General features: G+C 35.3%; 1 protein-coding gene across 5 annotated transcripts in view; it reads right to left on the reverse strand.

The window, feature by feature from the left end:
• The window catches only part of LOC111487175 (exocyst complex component SEC8-like), a 33,725-nt gene that overhangs the window by 8,253 nt on the left and 7,938 nt on the right, over positions 1-17,534 (reverse strand). For 3 of the 5 annotated variants that reach the window (XM_023134450.1, XM_023134448.1, XM_023134449.1), the window contains exons 5-12: positions 17,125-17,229; positions 16,607-16,716; positions 13,067-13,207; positions 7,540-7,714; positions 7,310-7,416; positions 4,728-5,032; positions 4,485-4,648; positions 1,411-1,526 (exon numbers count right to left, since the gene is read on the reverse strand). In XM_023134450.1, coding sequence (XP_022990218.1) covers positions 1,411-1,526; positions 4,485-4,648; positions 4,728-5,032; positions 7,310-7,416; positions 7,540-7,714; positions 13,067-13,207; positions 16,607-16,716; positions 17,125-17,229 — 1,223 coding nt within the window. Of the gene's footprint in view, positions 1-1,410; positions 1,527-4,484; positions 4,649-4,727; positions 5,033-7,309; positions 7,417-7,539; positions 7,715-13,066; positions 13,208-14,227; positions 14,328-16,606; positions 16,717-17,124; positions 17,230-17,534 lie in introns of those variants that run through there. The other 2 variants (XM_023134452.1, XM_023134451.1) reach the window with 2 other exon arrangements.

Here is a 17,534-nt window from a genome sequence, read left to right on the forward strand (position 1 = left end):
AAAAAAAAAAAAAAAAAAAAAAAAAAAAAAAAAAAAAAAAAAAAAAAAAAAAAAAAAAAAAAGAAAAACAAACAAAAAACATAAAAAAGCCAAGATTACAAAGGAAAGATGAAGGCATTCCAACTAAAACCTAAATCCTCAATTGAATAAATAGTGAAGTATTTGGAAACAGAGCACCAGGATGAAACTTTAAGATGACCCGACCCAAAACAATCAGACCATGGAAGAAGCTTGTTACAAAGTCCTCTGATTTCTTTCAAACCAAATTTCAGATAAAAGTGCTTTCACCGCATTAGACAATATAACCTTAGATTTTGATGACAATGAAGGACCAACAAGCACTTGAATAACGTTCTCCTGGAAAGTGTTGAAGAAAACCCACTGAAGAACTTCTGACAATTAAAGAATAAATGCTGCAAAGTATTCACATCTGACAGACTGAGAAAATGGAAGAAGACAAGTAAAGCGAAGGGAGCTTCCTCTGAAGAACTTCAAAACAATTTAGAGAATCATTAAACATAGCCCAAATAAGAATATTAAATCTTTTGGGGGTTTTAGATTTCCTTCCTTAGCCTTCTTATACATAGGGGAACAGAAGGCCAGATGCGTAGAGAGTGAAATCACCAAAAACTCCCCTGAAGGCTCAAGTAACTCCTGGAACCCAAAGAAGAAACCACCTTTCCATCTGAAGTACAACTAAAAAACAATTGGAAATCCAGAATTTCCTCATCTTTAAGAAATCTTCGAAAACTATGGTCCAATTACATCCCAATGATCAAAAACTGAACCATTGGAGAATCCAACAGTGTTAAAAGGCCGAGGGAACCGAGACATCAGAGAAGAATTCTATGGTCTTGCACAAATAAAAATTCTTCTACCACTACCTTTCTTGAAAGCTGCAAAAAATTGCATTCTTCCAGACTTGCGAAATGCTAATCCAAGGGCTGCTAAGACTCATTATACTTTTGCCAGATGTGTGTCAATGAAATAAAGAACGCCCACAAATACTTGGAACAATTAGCGCCAAAAAGAATCCAATTCCTGCATGAATCTCCAACCCAACTTAGCAAAGAGAGCCAAATTCATATGTTTTAATCCACCAAAATCGAGACCCCCCACAAGCTGTGCTTTTGAGACCAAATTCTATCAAGAAATTACATCTCTGAAGGGCTTCAGCGTCTAGAACTTCAATTATAAATCTAGAGGACCAAACAAATAAGCAATGAAATGTAGAAAAATGACAATAAGAAGAAATAAGCAAAACAAAATATGCTGAAGGTTGATAACGAAGCTTAAGTAAATGTGCCAAATGTAACATGAAGATAAAGTGTGAACAAATATTCAAATGAAGATAGAAAAGGATTCCAAAATATGCTCAAGAATGATCAAGAAGTTCAATTAAATGCATGCCTCTTTTCTTTGGAGGGCACCTTGCTTGCAAGCCTAGCTGTTTGTACAGCAGCATCAGCTGATGCTGCTTCAGGAGTTGCTCGCAGAATCTCACAAATGAGTTGCTGACATTCACTCTGTTTCATAGACGATGAATCGTGAGTATATAACTTTAGAAACCAAGTATTTATTTTGTAGAGATACCACCAACCACATGCTTCACTCCCCTTCAAATTTGAGGGTTCTCTATTAACCATCTAACAGCTCCTTCACCCCTCTTTAAAGTTGAGAGTTCTCTATTCACCATCTAACAGCTTCTGTTAGTGAAGATTCTTTCCTATCTCAACTATACAAAATATTAGAATAAATACACGTGCAACTTTTATAAAGGAAAGGATATAATACCCTAAACAAAATCTTATAACATACATAAAAGAATATAAAAGATAAAATAAAATAAGAAATAAGAAATAAAAACCTAGAATACAAAGTACAAGATTATCCTAACTTTGACCATAAATTGAAACACTGCCCTGAAGGTGGGTTGTACATATTATACAATCCCAACTTGCTATTCAAATCTCCAAAGATTGATCTTGGTAAAGGCTTAGTAAGAATATCTGCAACTGTTGTTTAGTAGGCACATAGATGAGTATGGTAGGCTCATAGTTGAGCCGAACAACTTCAATATATTTTGTCCTATCATGATGAACTAGAATATTTGTCATTCTTATTGCAACTTGATCATCACACATCATTTATATTGGTGATGAACAATGTTTACCTAATTCCCTTGGGACTCTCTTGATCCATATACTTCTACATTTGACATGAGAAAGTGTTCTAAATTTAGCTTTTGCACTACTTCTTGCAACCACAAATTAGTTTTTGCTTCTTTTCATGTAACAAGATTATCCCATACAAAAGAACAATAGACTGAGGTAAATCTTCAATCTGTAACATAACATGTTCAATCTGCATAAGAATATACCTCAATGTTTGTCTTGTCAGTTTTTTTTTTTTTAAAAAATAGTCCTTACGTTGAACTGGCTAACCATGCTGATAGTATATCCAATATTTATACATGTATGAGCAAGATAGATAATTCATCTTACAAGATGTTGATATCTCCACATATCCATAGGTGTGCTCTAATGGATGAATCCAATGTTCATTAGGGAGTCCATAGAAGAGTCATCTGGTTTACATCCTAACATGTCAATCTCTTTCTCAAAGATCCAACATGTAGTTCCTTTGGGATACAACTATACACTTCTTCCCACCGAGCAACCTCCAGACCAAAAAATTATTTGAGATTTCCTAGATATTTAACTTCGAATTCTTGGGCCAAGTGATTCTTCAGCATTTACAATTCTAATTCACTATGTCTAGAAAGAATGATATAATCAACATATACTATTGAGAGGGCAGGTAAATATATAGATATATCCAAGACTGATAACAAAATTTTCAAAACCACCAAACAAAGCATGAAAAAATTGCTAAAGTCCATAGACAAAATTTTACGTTTGCATACCCTTGTTGGATTAATATTCTCTTTACATCCAGGATGAATATCCATGTCTACTTATTGATCACCATTCAAAAAAACATTTCCAAAATCTAACTGTTGGAAACCCCAATCAAGATTGGCTGCTAGAGATAAAATAATTCTTATGATATTGACTGTCACTCACTTTCTTCCCATAACAATCAGTTTTGGAATAGTATGGAAGATGTTCAATGAACGTGACATCCATCGGAACATATACCTGTTTTTTGATAAGAGAGTAGTATTTGTAGCTCCCCAAGAAAATGCATTTATGGATGATCCAATTTATATAATGTTGGGAATGGATGTGGACAAAAGCACTGCACTTGAAAACATTAGGGACCACAAAAAGAGACTGGACATGAAGATGGGAAAATGATTGAATGAAGACTTGACCAGGAGTGGAGAATCTAAGAACACAAGAAGGAACACAAGAGGGAATGACTTCATCCAAGAAAATTAAGGAGCATGAGTAGAGAACATCAAGCATCGAGTGAATTCAAGTAGATGACAATTCTTGCGTTCAACTACTCCATTCTTTTGGAGTGTCAACACAAGAGATAAGGTGGAGAATCCCTTGTGCAACCATTGTTGCACACTGTATTGTGTGTTTATTTGTTCTTAAAACTATAAGGAGCTACATTAGCTACATAGGCCCTACCATCTCAATCATTGTGGTTTCCAATCAACAGGCTTCCCAGGGATCTTCCAGCATGTTTCCTTGATAGCGTCTCAAATCTTACGAGTTGTTCACAAGAGAATAAAACTTTCACCTATCTCATTGGTCATGAAATTAATTAACTACGACATGACTGTTATTTCTACTTTCCACTTCCTGAATTCCAAAGCAATTGGTGCAGTTGCAATTTGTTTAGGCAGATGGGAGCTACAACAAGCGATGGAGGTAAAGACAACACCAACGAAAAGTTATAAAAAAATCTAGAGTTTATTGGTGCTCTCATAGCATGAAAATTTTAGTATTTTCATTCAAATTTCAAACTATACCAAGATCATAATAAATACAAGGCATAACAACTATCATAAACGGGAACAATAGTCAAATCTAAACAAAAATCTTAAAACATACCTAAATAAGGAGATAAAATCCTAAAATACAAAATACAAGTTTGCCCTAAATCTGACCATAAACTAAAACAATTAAATGGTTAATGGAGAACCTTCAACTTTAAAGGGGGAGAGGCACACGTGGGTGGATGTTGATAAATTCACAACTATGTGAACTTATACAATTCATGCCCTGAATTGTCGTACTCAATGCAAATTCTTATGTAATTACTCAACTTACACCATCAACCTAGACGGGAGGATTTTTGTTTGACCCATATACTTCTTTGGAGAAGGTCATCATGTACCTTTGTTTGACCCATATACTTCTTTGGAGAATATCACCTTGTTCCTTTGTCCGTCTAGGTCGATTGGTGTTGGCTCTGGCCTTTTTTTCCCTTAATTTACAATTTCACTTTGTTTTTTTAAAGAAGGAGAGAGGGAGTGACAGAAAAGGAGAGTAAAGTTACAGGAATACCTGCAAAACTGTGAAGGCAAAGCCTATAGTATAACCTCCAGTGACTTGAGATGCTTCAGAGTCCGGATTCCAATTATCATCAGTTGGCATTGACCTTGGTGTATTCATATCTGCATGTCGCGAGGCTTTTGCTTCCAGAAGCTCCCCAACAACAACATGGTTCTCTGCATGATCACTGTTGAAAGTTAAAACTAAGCATTATAGGGAGAAGGAAAGACAAAAATATGAAAAATGTTTCCTGACCAAATATACGAACAACAGTTTCCAAAACAGAATCAAGAAGATCTCTTGCAGAAGTCTGTGCTTTTCCCATAGGAGCCATCACTGGTGAAACAGGGCTCACTGCAACCAATGTCCCAGAGAGTGGAATGCCATTCTGGCACTTATGTTTTGGGAAATGGAAGCTTCCTAACTGCCCCTTCATAAAATGAGCAGCAGTCTCAGATCGAACAGCCTGACCAAAGCCTAACCTTGAAGAATTTATTTGTTCTGCATAAGCTTTGATTTTGGAAGTTATTATATCATGGATCGTAGGTCGCAATCTTTGGCTGTCATATAAGAAAAAAATTAAAGCTGATATATCAAACAAATTGGAATCATACAAAAACGGATTTAGTGCTTTTGCAGGCACAATACATTAAATCATGTAAAAGAAATAAAAGCCTTAATTAAAACAAACAAGCTCTGGAGAAAGAGTAAGAATATGCCTTGAAGCAATAGACTCGAAGCGATTTCCGAAAGATTAAGATTCTAGAAAATGTAGCTCTTAAAAAATTGCAAAATGAACGTTCATCTAAAGGATAGATCGAAACAATTTTACCATATTAAAATTCTCTTGTCCTGAATTATATCCCAACTTTAATCCTGCCAACTAGTACCCAATTATACTAGCTGTACAGTAAACAGTAAACGAGTTAGTAATAAATTAGGCAACCAGATGGAGAATTACATAAAAAAATAAAGTTCTTTTTATTACTGATAAGAGGCAAATAGTACAAGCAGAGGAAGCTTATATTAGAGCACTGGCAGTTTGCTTGAATCTAAGTAAAAGGACAATTACAAAATAATTTTGATATGAAAGCCCATGGAGCCGTAAACTAGTTAACAAGTTGACATATTCCTTTGATTAAAGGAGTGCTCTATGCCACAAAAAGACATGCCTGTTTCTTTCTAGCCAAATAGCGCCAATAGAAAGGAGCCACAAAGTACGTGGACATAGCAGCCTTAAAGTCTCCATGCTAGATCCAAGGAATGTTGAAATTTTTGTAGTAGGAAGACAAAAACTGGGAAGCGAATGGGCAGGATATGAACAAGTGCTTCGTATCTTCCCAACTACGCTTGGAAAAGGAGCACCAAATGGGATAGAGAGCTCTAGTGAGATTTTTCTTTTGAAGTTTATATGCGGTGTTGATAGCACCCAACAAAAAAGACCAGAGGAAAGCTTTACACTTTCTGGGGGAGCTTTGCAGTCCAGAAAGTCCTGCAAAAGTGGGGAAGAGATTGTTCATTAGTTGAGAGTTCCACCAAAGATTTGACAGAGAAATGTCATCTCTCTAGAATCCAAGCAAGGTGGTCAGGTTAGGGCCTGTTTCTCTGAAGGATGGCGGTAAAAGTGTTCCAGTCATCTGCATCTCTGCCTCTAATATGCCTTCTTAAGGAAACTCACAAGTGTTGATGTCCTAGTGACAGGATAATGCAAGAGTCTAGGGAATTTGAGATCAAGGTAGCCAGAGCCCAACCAAAAATCACGCGATAAATAAGATTTAGAACCATCCCTTGATTTCATTACCATTAGACTATCGAAAGTGATCTACCTTTACTTTTTTCTTCTTTGTCACTTGATTGGCTTCAATTGTCTGATTAAGAACTCTTGTAATCCTATGGCGGAAAAAAATGTTTGACATTTTTTAATTTAAAACTAGCATCAACATTGAAGAAACAGCCACGGTGTTGGGCATCAATAACTAAATATTCCCAAACCGAACTATTATATGATAGTGTTTTGAAGTTCCATATCCATGAACAGTATCTAGTTCTCGTAAGGGTGACATTTGCTCTTAGATTACTCCAGAAAAACCTGATCGACAATCCTCTATTTGATTTGGCTATAGAAAAAATAATAACGGTAACTTTCCCCCCACCTTAAACCCATCAACTAACTCACCTTGACTGTAAATCCATTAGAATCATATTTCCACCCAATTTTCTGTTGAACGGCAACTACTTGAGCTGTATAGGGGGAGACCACAACAAGGCTGACATTTGAGTGAAGACACCCTTTGGTCGAAGTATGAACAATTTTGAACACACGACTAAGGTTGGGCAGAATGTAATGGCAGTTATGAACTTTTTCCAAGAGAACTGAGCCGGAGTTATGGAACTGCCAAAGCCATGTGGTGAGGAGAGCTCTATTTTTATTGTCAGTCGTAGATAGAAATGAGTTGAAGAGTTAAATGCTCACCATGTGATAGATTAAAATACTCCTATCTATCAAGCTTCTTGAGAATTTTATTCATCACAGGTTGCCAAAAGGATGATGACTTAGGATGACCACCTAAAGGAAGACCGAGATAAAGAAAAGGTAGACTTTTCACCTTATAGTTAAGACTCTTTTATAATAATTTAAGAGGCCTTTGATAACTTAAGAGAGCCTTTTTATATCCCCAAGGGGCTTCCCTTTTTTAATATTCGTGTTGATATTTCTACATATTAAAATAAAAAAACCAAACTCCTGAGAAAAGATTTGCAATAATAGCAATAGTAGGATTTCTTTCACATGCTGTTAATGCAAAAGCATCAAATTCAAGATTTGACAAGAAACAAACCATATGATAGCACCAGCAGCAGCAACTTTGCCAAGCATACACAGACACTCAATCATGGTCTGCAAATACTTCACATGAAGCGGAGCATCAAGCTTCTTTATTGTTTCCTACACCAAAAGTTGATAGAAATTCAGCCACAGAGTCGAGGGAAAAGTTAAAGGATCAAACTGTAAGCCGACAAGAAAGCTCTTATCCTTTTTCCAAATGATAAGATAATAAATATTTCATACTAGAAATTCATCTGGAATGGAATTTGAAAGCCATTTTGGCAATTGATGTGTAGTCGGTTTCGCCTCCTTCAACCCACCATCTCCACCATTGACCCTTGCAAAAGTTGACTGACTGTCTGAGGCATCATCATTTAAATCCGAAATACTACCTTCCTCGTGGCCATCAAACGATGACCTGGAAACAAGGCAAGACAAAATAAATGAAAATAACATCATTCTTTCATGGATAGCAACATTTAATTCAGAAAATTAATGTTGCATTATAATGATAGGGGCACATATTAATGATCTTTGTTCATCTAAATGCAATTTTACAATCCTAAAAAAGTTCAATAAATGATATTGTGTTAGAAAACCCAAGATTGAAGGATAGATTGCTTGGTCTATGGAATGGCAGACAAGAGACCAGTCTTTGCATATGATGATGTGAAAGAAGGCCCTAACGATAATGTTGCAAGCCTAAATTATCTTGCTACACTTCATTATTATTTCATAGTGGTCCATGCCCCCTTTATAAATCAAAAGGTTAACTAAAACCCTAGATACTAGGTACAATAAATCTAAATAAATCTCTAAATACTACTCTCCTTATTTAATGAGATTACACAAGTATCTCTCAATTTAAGGCTAGGAATTACTCAAATAATCATTAAATCAAGGTTATTCCTTCAACACTCTCCCTCCTCATGCTGAGGAATAGATATCATTCATTCCCAACTTGAATACTAATGCATGAAACATTGAGCCGTGAAGTCCTTTTGTTAGTATATCTACTAGTTGAAGCTATGAGGGCAATAACTAATGCACACCATCCACTTATCGAGTTTCTCCTTGATAAAATGTCGATCAAGCTTAATATATGTTATTATATCATGTTGAATAGGATAATGTGCAATATTGATAGTTGATTCCCTTAATTTGTAAGTTATCAAGGATTATCTTCAACCATAAGAGATCACATAGACCTTATGCAATAGCTCAAAATTCTGATTCGGTAAATGAAATAGCCACCACATTTTGTTTTTTACTCCATGATATCAAATTACCTCAAAGAAATGTATAATACCTCCGTAGTAGATCTTTTATCCAATACCAATCCAACATATTCAGTCTCGGTGTAAGCTTCCAATGCAAGGAAATTGTTTCATTTGAACAAAAATCCTTTTTTTGAAGTAACACTCTATACTTTGCCTGAAGAGGCTTCTAGAGATCATGCTTGAATTGGCTAATTACACGCATTGAGTATGTTATGTCTGGTCGAGAATGACTTAGATAATATAAGCTTCCCCAATACCCTCTGGTACATTTCTCTGTTCGCTGCAGGTTCCTCTTTTTTACTCTCCCAATTTCTAATGTGGATCCATTTGCATTGGTGAAAGTTTACATCCACATTTCCCTATTTCCATAAATAAATGCATCACATATTTTTGTTGTGATATGAAAATGTCTTGAGCGGAGTATGCTACTTCAAAACGAGAAAGTACTTTAGTCTTCCAAGTTCTCTTATTTCACATTCTTTCATTAATTTCCTTCTAAGTTCAATTTTTTCTTCTTCATTTCATTATCTACAGTGACAATGATGTCATCTACATACACTAGAAGCAATGTAATTCTCCTTGATTTTGACTGCTTGATAAAGAGAGTGTGATCTCCTTGACTTTGCTTATACCCATAGCTTTTCATTACCTATGTGAATCTTCCAAACCATACTTGTAGTGATTGTATTAGTTCATACAAAGTCTTTCTTAATTTGCATACTTTCCCTCTTGAGCCTTCAAATCTTAGAATACTTTTGACCCGTCAAATTCGAGAGGAATGTTCATGTAGATTTCTTCATTTAGATCATCGTAAAGGAATGCATTCTTCAGATCATACGGTGAGAGCTGTCAATTTAAGTTGGTAGTCAAGGACAACAATATTCTTGCGGTATTCATTTTTGCAACTGGGGCAAATGTCTCTAGGTAATCTATGTCATAAGTTCGAGTGTATCCCTTATCTACTCACCTTGCCTTATACTTTTCCAACGTTCCATCGACCTTATACTTCACTATAAAAAGCCACCTAAACCCAACTATATTTTTTACTTTTGGCTTATCCATGACTTCCCACGAGTTATTCTTTTCTAAAGCATGCATTTCTTCCCTCATAGCATTCTGCCATTCTTTTTTGGACAAAGCTTTAGAAATTGTATAGTTATAACAATTAAATTTAGACTAAATAAAACTTTTGTGTGAAGGGGATGGTATTCCAAGAGAGATATAGTTTGATAAAGGGTATAAGAGTCTTTTGTACATTCTCTAGTGGGTTTTCAAGGAGCTATGAGTCTATCATCTATTAGTACGTGTTGCATCTTCAATTTCAATGGAGTCAGATGTTTGGACTTGCATTGATTCTTAACTAACTTTCCTTCTAACATATATTTAAGAGAATAATGGATTTGACAATGGAGGTGGTACATATGGTTCAGTTGGTAACTCTATGGTAGCTCTATGGTAGTATGAGTGGACACATAATTAAAATCGATAGCAGGCTTGGACTCAATACTTGGTTCTATGTGTTAGTTATTTAGTGTGTCTAGCGGTTAAATAGTTTCCCAATGACTTCAATTTCTATGTTCTCCTCCGGAAGAGAGGGTTTAGAGAAGAATGGTTTATGCTTGGTGAATGTCACTTAAAGTGTAAGACTTCCTAGTTGTAGGGTTGTAACATTTGTACCCCTTGACGTCGAAGAACATTCTAAAAATACAGATTTTATTGTTCTTGGATCAAGTTTACTTCTCTAAGTGTTGTGAACATGAACAAAGGCGGTGCACCCAAATATGCAAGGTGTGAGGTCATTTGATAGTTGAAAGTGAGGATAAAGTCAGTTAAGGACTTCTATTAGGCTTAGATTATTCAGGACACAAGGTGGGAAACGATTAATCATGTGAGATGCAATAAAAAATGTCTTCTCCCCACTGAGATTTTGGCATGTTTCCAAGAAAAAAGTAATGAGCGGGTAGTGTTTAAATGGTATCCAATTTTCCTTTTGACCACTCCATTTTTCTGTGGTGTAATAACACACCAAGAATTATGGATAATGTCTTGAGATCGAAAATATAAGGATAAGGTTTTATTAAGTAATATCTAGCATTGTCAGGACGAAATGTTTTGATATTGACTCTAAATTGGGTCTAAATCATTGATTGGAAGGCAAGAATAATATTACTGACATCTGATTGTTGTTTGAGTGCAATCATCGATTAATGATAGAAACCAATGAGCACCTGAAGATATTTGGAACCTTTGAGGGTCCCGTATATCACTATAAATCAAATGAAAAGGAGTAGAATTTTTGTTTTGACTAATGGAAAAAGATACACGATTGGAAAATTTGCATGCATCACAATGAAAACCAGAAACTTGGAATCCTTGAAACAAATCTGGAAACATAATTCTCAAAACTCGAAAGGAGGGATGACCAATGAGAAAGCGATGTAATCAAATCACTTCTTTATTAGAGGAGCTAAAAAATGACACAGATGCAGAGCTAGTTGTTCTCTCGGGTAATTGTAAGCAATATAGGCCATTCAATTCCTTACCAAGTCTAATCGTCCATTTCGAGGCCTGATCTCGAAAAACACAATATGACAAGGAGAAAATAACACCACAATGGCTGTCATGGGTAAGCTTTAGTATGGAAATGAGAATATTAGATAGTTTTGGACGTGTAGGACGTTTTTTAGTATAAGGGATCAAGAAATGAATATATCGCTTATTCCTGCAATGGTGGCACAGGTTTTTTGTCATGGTAAGTTCTCGATTACCCGGGCACAATTTATATGTTTTAAAATATAGCAAGTGAGGGGTCATGTGATCAATTGTACCGAAATCTATAATCCAAGAATTAACCTAACTCATCTCTTAAGCATTTATATAAGTGAGGGGTCATGTGACATTTCTCCTTCGTTTTCCGAACAACGATTCTGGAGCCTCCCCAATTTCCCCATTCATGGCTAGGAGGTTCCCGTTCAATTTTCAACAACTCTCCTTCGTGTGTTGTGGTTTCTTGTCATGAGTATACCATAAATTGTCTTTGTTACTCTTCCATCGGTAGTTTCTTTTGTTGTTTCTATATTTCTCTACGACAACAATCGGTACTTCTAAACTGAGTTATTTATTCAAGCATAAGGCACCGTTTGCTCTCTCCTGCTCAAATAAGGGAAATTGTTTCTTCTAGAGATGGTGTTTCCTCTTTTCCAACGATTTGTACACAACTTGGTTAAATTCGTTGTTAAAGACATGCCGAAAAATCATAAACATGATTTGCTTCAAAAAAAAAAAAAAAAAGTTTTAGAATTATCGACAGAGCAATTCATCTTAAATGCCTGATAATAATCGAGTTCCTGCACAATATTGGCAAGGCATTGGCATATTCAAGGACAATTTTTCCTTCTTGCTTCATGGCTCCAGTCATGATCTTGATTTCATAGATCTGAGCAGCATCTCTAGCCCTAGAGTAAGTGAGTAAGTGTGATGAATGAAACCTCATATGCCTTGTGCGTTCCGTAAAAACATACATGTACCACTAATGGATGGCTTCATAGAATCCAAAAGCCATGACATTATCATGAAGTCTTGCCAGTCCCATGCAGTAAATCCAGGACCTGTCTTTGCCGGTCCTGGTCCAATGAGGTGTCGAAGTTTTTCCTTTTCCCTAAGATATGTCTGCTAGATTTGATACAATTTGAGAAAGTTTTTTCCATAGATTCGGTATGACAATCGAAGTTTTGAGTCTGATTTGAGTGATAAAGGCAGACGATTTTGTCAAATGAAGATTTTGACGGCAGCAAGGAAGGTTGCAAATGAAACTTGATTATAGTGGATGATCGATAGATATGAAGGCTTCACCATTGGATTAGGGCTTGGTTATAATCAGATTTTTCAAAATAGAAAAAACTCTAATACCATAAGTCCAAATTATCTTGACATTTAATTATTATTTCAGAGAAGTGCATGCCCTTTTTATAATACAAAAAGTTAACTAAGTCCCTAGATACTAGATACAATAAATCTAAATAAATCCTTAGATACTACTTTCTCAATTATAATGTAACCCAATGAGATTTCGTAGGTAGCTCATTGTTTTGGCGGTCATGTTTCCTCACTCTATGTGAGCCCCACCAAGTTTGTGATGTAGTGTAAGCTTTCAAATACAATAATAATGTAGCCCACAAGAACATACTGATTATAATACTACATTGTACGTAACAAGGACAACATAAAACAAATTTTTCAAGATCATGAAATCAATGTAAAAGTGTCATTTTTCCACATCAGTCATAATGTGGTAGCCATCAAAATAGGCTAAATCAAGATTTCTGAAAAAATATCAAATTTACAGAATGAACAAATAAATTATAGAAAGCTCTAATCAAGACCGTGGGGAAAATCATTACTTTCAATTGGGAAGGTAAAAGTAGTAGAGCAACAGATGAGGAAGTCCCAAGGAGAAAAAAAAAAGTTCAAGAAGTTTCAGAAACTCTTACCCGTCATGTACATGAATGCGAAACTGATTGCTCTGTGACTTCGTTCTTCGAGACACAGATTGTGAGCTATTCAATGCCAAAGCAATAGCTTCAGCAGTTGATACTTCATTGTCCGTTTCCAGCATCTTTGAGGCTGCTGAACTGCAGAAAAGTATTAGATTAGTAGCAAACTTGCATCAACAAAAACAAAATGTTAGCCTATATGTTTACACAGCCCCATGGTTCCTTTTTTTATTGTTCTTTACTCTAACAAAGGTGGCAGCATTCTGAGATCTGACATAATTCAAGTCGCCGTAATCCCAAAGCACCTTAATGAATTTAGTCGTTCCAAACTTCCCTTTGTGATGAGTGACAGCGAGCATTTCATTATCAAAAAGTCGGGGTACATAAAAAATGACAAGGAGATAAGGTGCTCCCAAGCATTAAAAAGGGGATTCATAAAAAATGACAATCCAAAAGGAAAGTTTACTTTCAGAGAAATAACTAGGCCAGTTTTTTTATAAGAAAATTTAAAATGTGTATTCAAACCAGACAACAAGGACAGCCTGAGGGCTGGGTAGATTTTTTATTTTCCCTTTTTGGAGAAGAAAGAATATTACAAAAGAGAGGGCGAAAATAACCTAGAGTCCATCAGTTGAGTTATAAAAAGGAAATCCATTAGGACAAAACAAATATTTCATTGAGTAAACAAAAAAAAAAAATAATTATAAAAAACAGGATAAGAATTTCTACATAAAATAAAAAAATAGCATCTCATTTGTTTATCTCAAATATGGTTTGAGCACAATTGTTTTTACCAACAATAAGCCGTTAAGAACAATGATTGAGTAATGCGCCTTTCAAGTCTCAATCTTTAAATTCAATAAAAGAAGGTGAAATCAAGAATTAGTTTGAACATTAAGAGACAATTTGATAATTGTTTGATAACAATTTTGTTTTATGTTTTCATTTTTTTGTTTTCCATTTCCAAAAAAGTAAAAGTTATTTGCTAACCAATCATCTTCCCCGATTTTAACTCATGAGGAAACATATAAGTTCGGATAAATTTTAGCCACAAATTTAAGATCACCCGTCAATTTACTGGTTAAAAGTACATTACAATCTCAATCTAGCCCATGTAATATAGTGTTAAGATATAAATTTTGAGTAATCTAACTGAACCTGTTCCAGTCACTTTAGCAAGCTTCCCATAGATCTTCCCGCATGTGTTTATTGTATGACCCACCATTTTGCAATGTTCACACCAAAGTCTCTTTTGTTTCTGCTTATTGTCACATCGTACCATTAGGTTAAAACTATGAGTGACAAGTATAGAGGCTTCCAAGATTGTTGGGACTAATTCTGATTTGCTCACCATTACACTTTTCCTACTTTCTTCTCTCCTTACTTCAGAGAAGGTTTGCGGAGAGTTGGCAACGACTTGGTTCCCATTATTAGACCTCAAAACTCATCAAGATCATTGTTTAAACTAAGAAGAATTCTGGATGTCCTCTATTGCCCAAAATTTTTCGTGTTTTGAGTTGTATTGTCAGCACACTTCCATGTATAGACTTTAAATAAAATCAAGTTATTGCCAATGACGAGAGAGTACTAAAGTATTCAGCAACAAATTGATCACCTTGGCAAAAATCATGTGATTCTATTCGAAACAATTTTGAAATGTTCTCCTTAATAGAGTATGTTTCTTTAACGGTGTCCTAAATTTGATGTGGTGTTCCATATAGAAGAAAATTTTTGCTCATCTCATTGGTCATGGAATTAATTAACCACGATATCCCGTGTTATTTTCTACTTTGCACTTCCTGAATTTCAGATGCTTGCCACATATGAACATCATGACTAACTATGAACATTAGATACAGCTGTGGCCAATCAGTTTGTGACCTATGATATAGGCAAGTGATGATGAATCATATCCCCCTTGACCATTGGAGATTGGTTCAACTGATTTGGAAGATGACATATCCAAGAAAAAACAAGATGCTCGGTGATGGAGGAGTTGGCATCAAAGTCAAACGTGAGTGTCTTAATCGTGAGTCAGCATCAATCATGGATTCTCACAATTTCACAATTTTAGAAAGTTCATAATTTCGCGATCTGAGCTATAAAGGAGAAGATCGTCACAAGGGAATCAGAGGAGAGGAAATTGACAACAGTAGTTGGGCTCCAACAGCAGTAATGACGGGAGCGGCGGAAACTATGATAAATTTACCATAACTCAAAAGCATAAATTGATAGGTTGTGGAAAATTTAATTATATCAACACTCCATCACTCTCCCTCACTAGTGGGTTTGAAAATTTGTAGAAGACCCATTAAATAGAAATTGGAGTTAACTGGGGATGAAATGGTATTGCAGAGGTTGGGGATGACATTACAGGATTCAAACTCAAGATGGGGTTGGGATGACATTACAGGGTTCAAACTCAAGACGGGGTTGGGATGACATTACAGGGTTCAAACTCAAGACCTCCTTATCTGATACTATGAAGTTTCTGGTATTTTATTCAAATGTCAACCATACAAAATATCAGAATAAATTCAAGGTACGACAACTCTCATAAAAATATTTTTTACTCTACACAAAATCTTAACACATACCAAAGAGAATACAAAGTAAAAAGAAGATAAAATCCTAAGACAAAATTACAATATTGCACTTTGACTAGAATTTTCAACAAACTGTAACGTACTTTTCATTTCCATCTTTTTAAGATTAAATTCATAATTTTGTCTTTATTAGTAATATAGATAAATGTAGTAATTTCGTCAACTCTAGCCGCGATGGTGTGTTATTGCAAGAAGCAAGGGAGGACCTCAACCATCTTATGAGTGTGCCCTTCTGTTTGCTCATTTGGAGTCAATTTTTCAAGACCTTCAAAGTTGTTAGGGCTTGTAGAGAGGATATTTCTTTATGTTGAAGGAAGTTCTTGTGAACCCTCCTTTTTTTTTTACATAAATAGTCTTGTGTCAGGCTTGCTTCTTTGCCATATTGTAGAGCATTTAGCTTAAAAGGAATAGTAGAATCTTTAGAAGGGTTGAAAGATCAAGTTAGGAGCTTTGGGAGGCAACTAGATTCAACTCACCTTTGTGAGTGTTTATTAATGGAACTTTTTGTAGGTGGTATCAGCTTGGCTTCATTCTTCAATATTGGATTTTGTTCTTGTATTATTGAATTTTGTTCTAGTATTTGAGGTGTTTTTTTGTTGGACTTTTCTGATGTATACTCTTGTATATTCTTTCATTTCTCTCAATGAAATCTTGATTTTTTTAAAGAAATAATAATAAACAAATAATTCATTTATTTATTGAAAAAAAATGAACCACAGCCAACAACTGGAGAAAGTATCAATGACCAGTAGCTCCATCATATATACACAGCCACAAACACCCACAAGGGTAGGTAAAAAAGGAGGAAGAATCGGTAATGATGCCATCATTTGGTTTGCAACTCACAAATTAACACAAGGCACAAGGTAATGCTAGTTACAAATAAGTTGACGTCAAACCAACAAAAAAAGAACAGGAATAAATGAAATACCTGTAATCACCCTTATTGTAAAGATGTGCATGCAAATCCTCCAAAACTTTATAAAAAATAACTCCCCGTAATTTTGTTAACTCCGATCGTACATCTTGAAGTGCACCAACCTACATGTGAATTGGTGTCATCTCAATAGAACAAGCAAATCAGCCTTCAAGTACTAGAAATAACAACTATATGTGTGAACATGAGGAACCAAAAGAGGAACTTCAGGACCATTAAGTTGAAATAGAACTAACAGGGGGATGGAAGATATGAGCATAACTCTATTAAATCCTAGATTCAGATTTTCAAATCATGATACTATCCCCTAATCCAGTTCACTTCTCATAACGTAATAGAAATTAACTCCCATTACCCACTCTCTCCTCCCTTTTTCTCTCTATCCCTTTTCACTCCTCTCATTCTTCCCCACCAAACACTGAGTAATGTCACATCAGAAAGGAAGTGATGAACATAAATATTCCCGTGGGCACCAGAAAAGCTGGGAGATAAAGTTTTCTGAGTGAACTTACAGTTTGAAGCCCTTCCCGCTCAAGCATTAATGCAGATTGAACATGTAGCTGAACTGCTGCATAAAATTGCTTTTCTGCAATCAGTTTTTCAATTCGCCCTGGAACCTGAAACAAGTTTCAGAAGAAAAAATGTTATCCACAACTATTCAGAATGAAGACAACAGTTTTGGACTAAAATTGAACGCCTTTTTTAATAGAAGAACTTCAAAGGTAGAATATTATGATTTATAACATAAGATCACGTTCATAATATGCTTTCAACAATTTACAGATTTCAGATAACCACCGTTGGTGATAAAAACATTTTTGTTTTCTTTTTAACAAGAAACAACTTCTCGTTGATATAATGAAAAGGAAATGTTCAAGGGATACAAACTCCCAAAGGGAGTTAAAATAGAGAAATAAAAAGA

The sequence above is a fragment of the Cucurbita maxima genome, unplaced genomic scaffold (assembly GCF_002738345.1).
Source record: "Cucurbita maxima cultivar Rimu unplaced genomic scaffold, Cmax_1.0 Cma_Scf00012, whole genome shotgun sequence".
In the NCBI taxonomy this organism is placed as follows: Eukaryota; Viridiplantae; Streptophyta; class Magnoliopsida; order Cucurbitales; family Cucurbitaceae; genus Cucurbita; species Cucurbita maxima.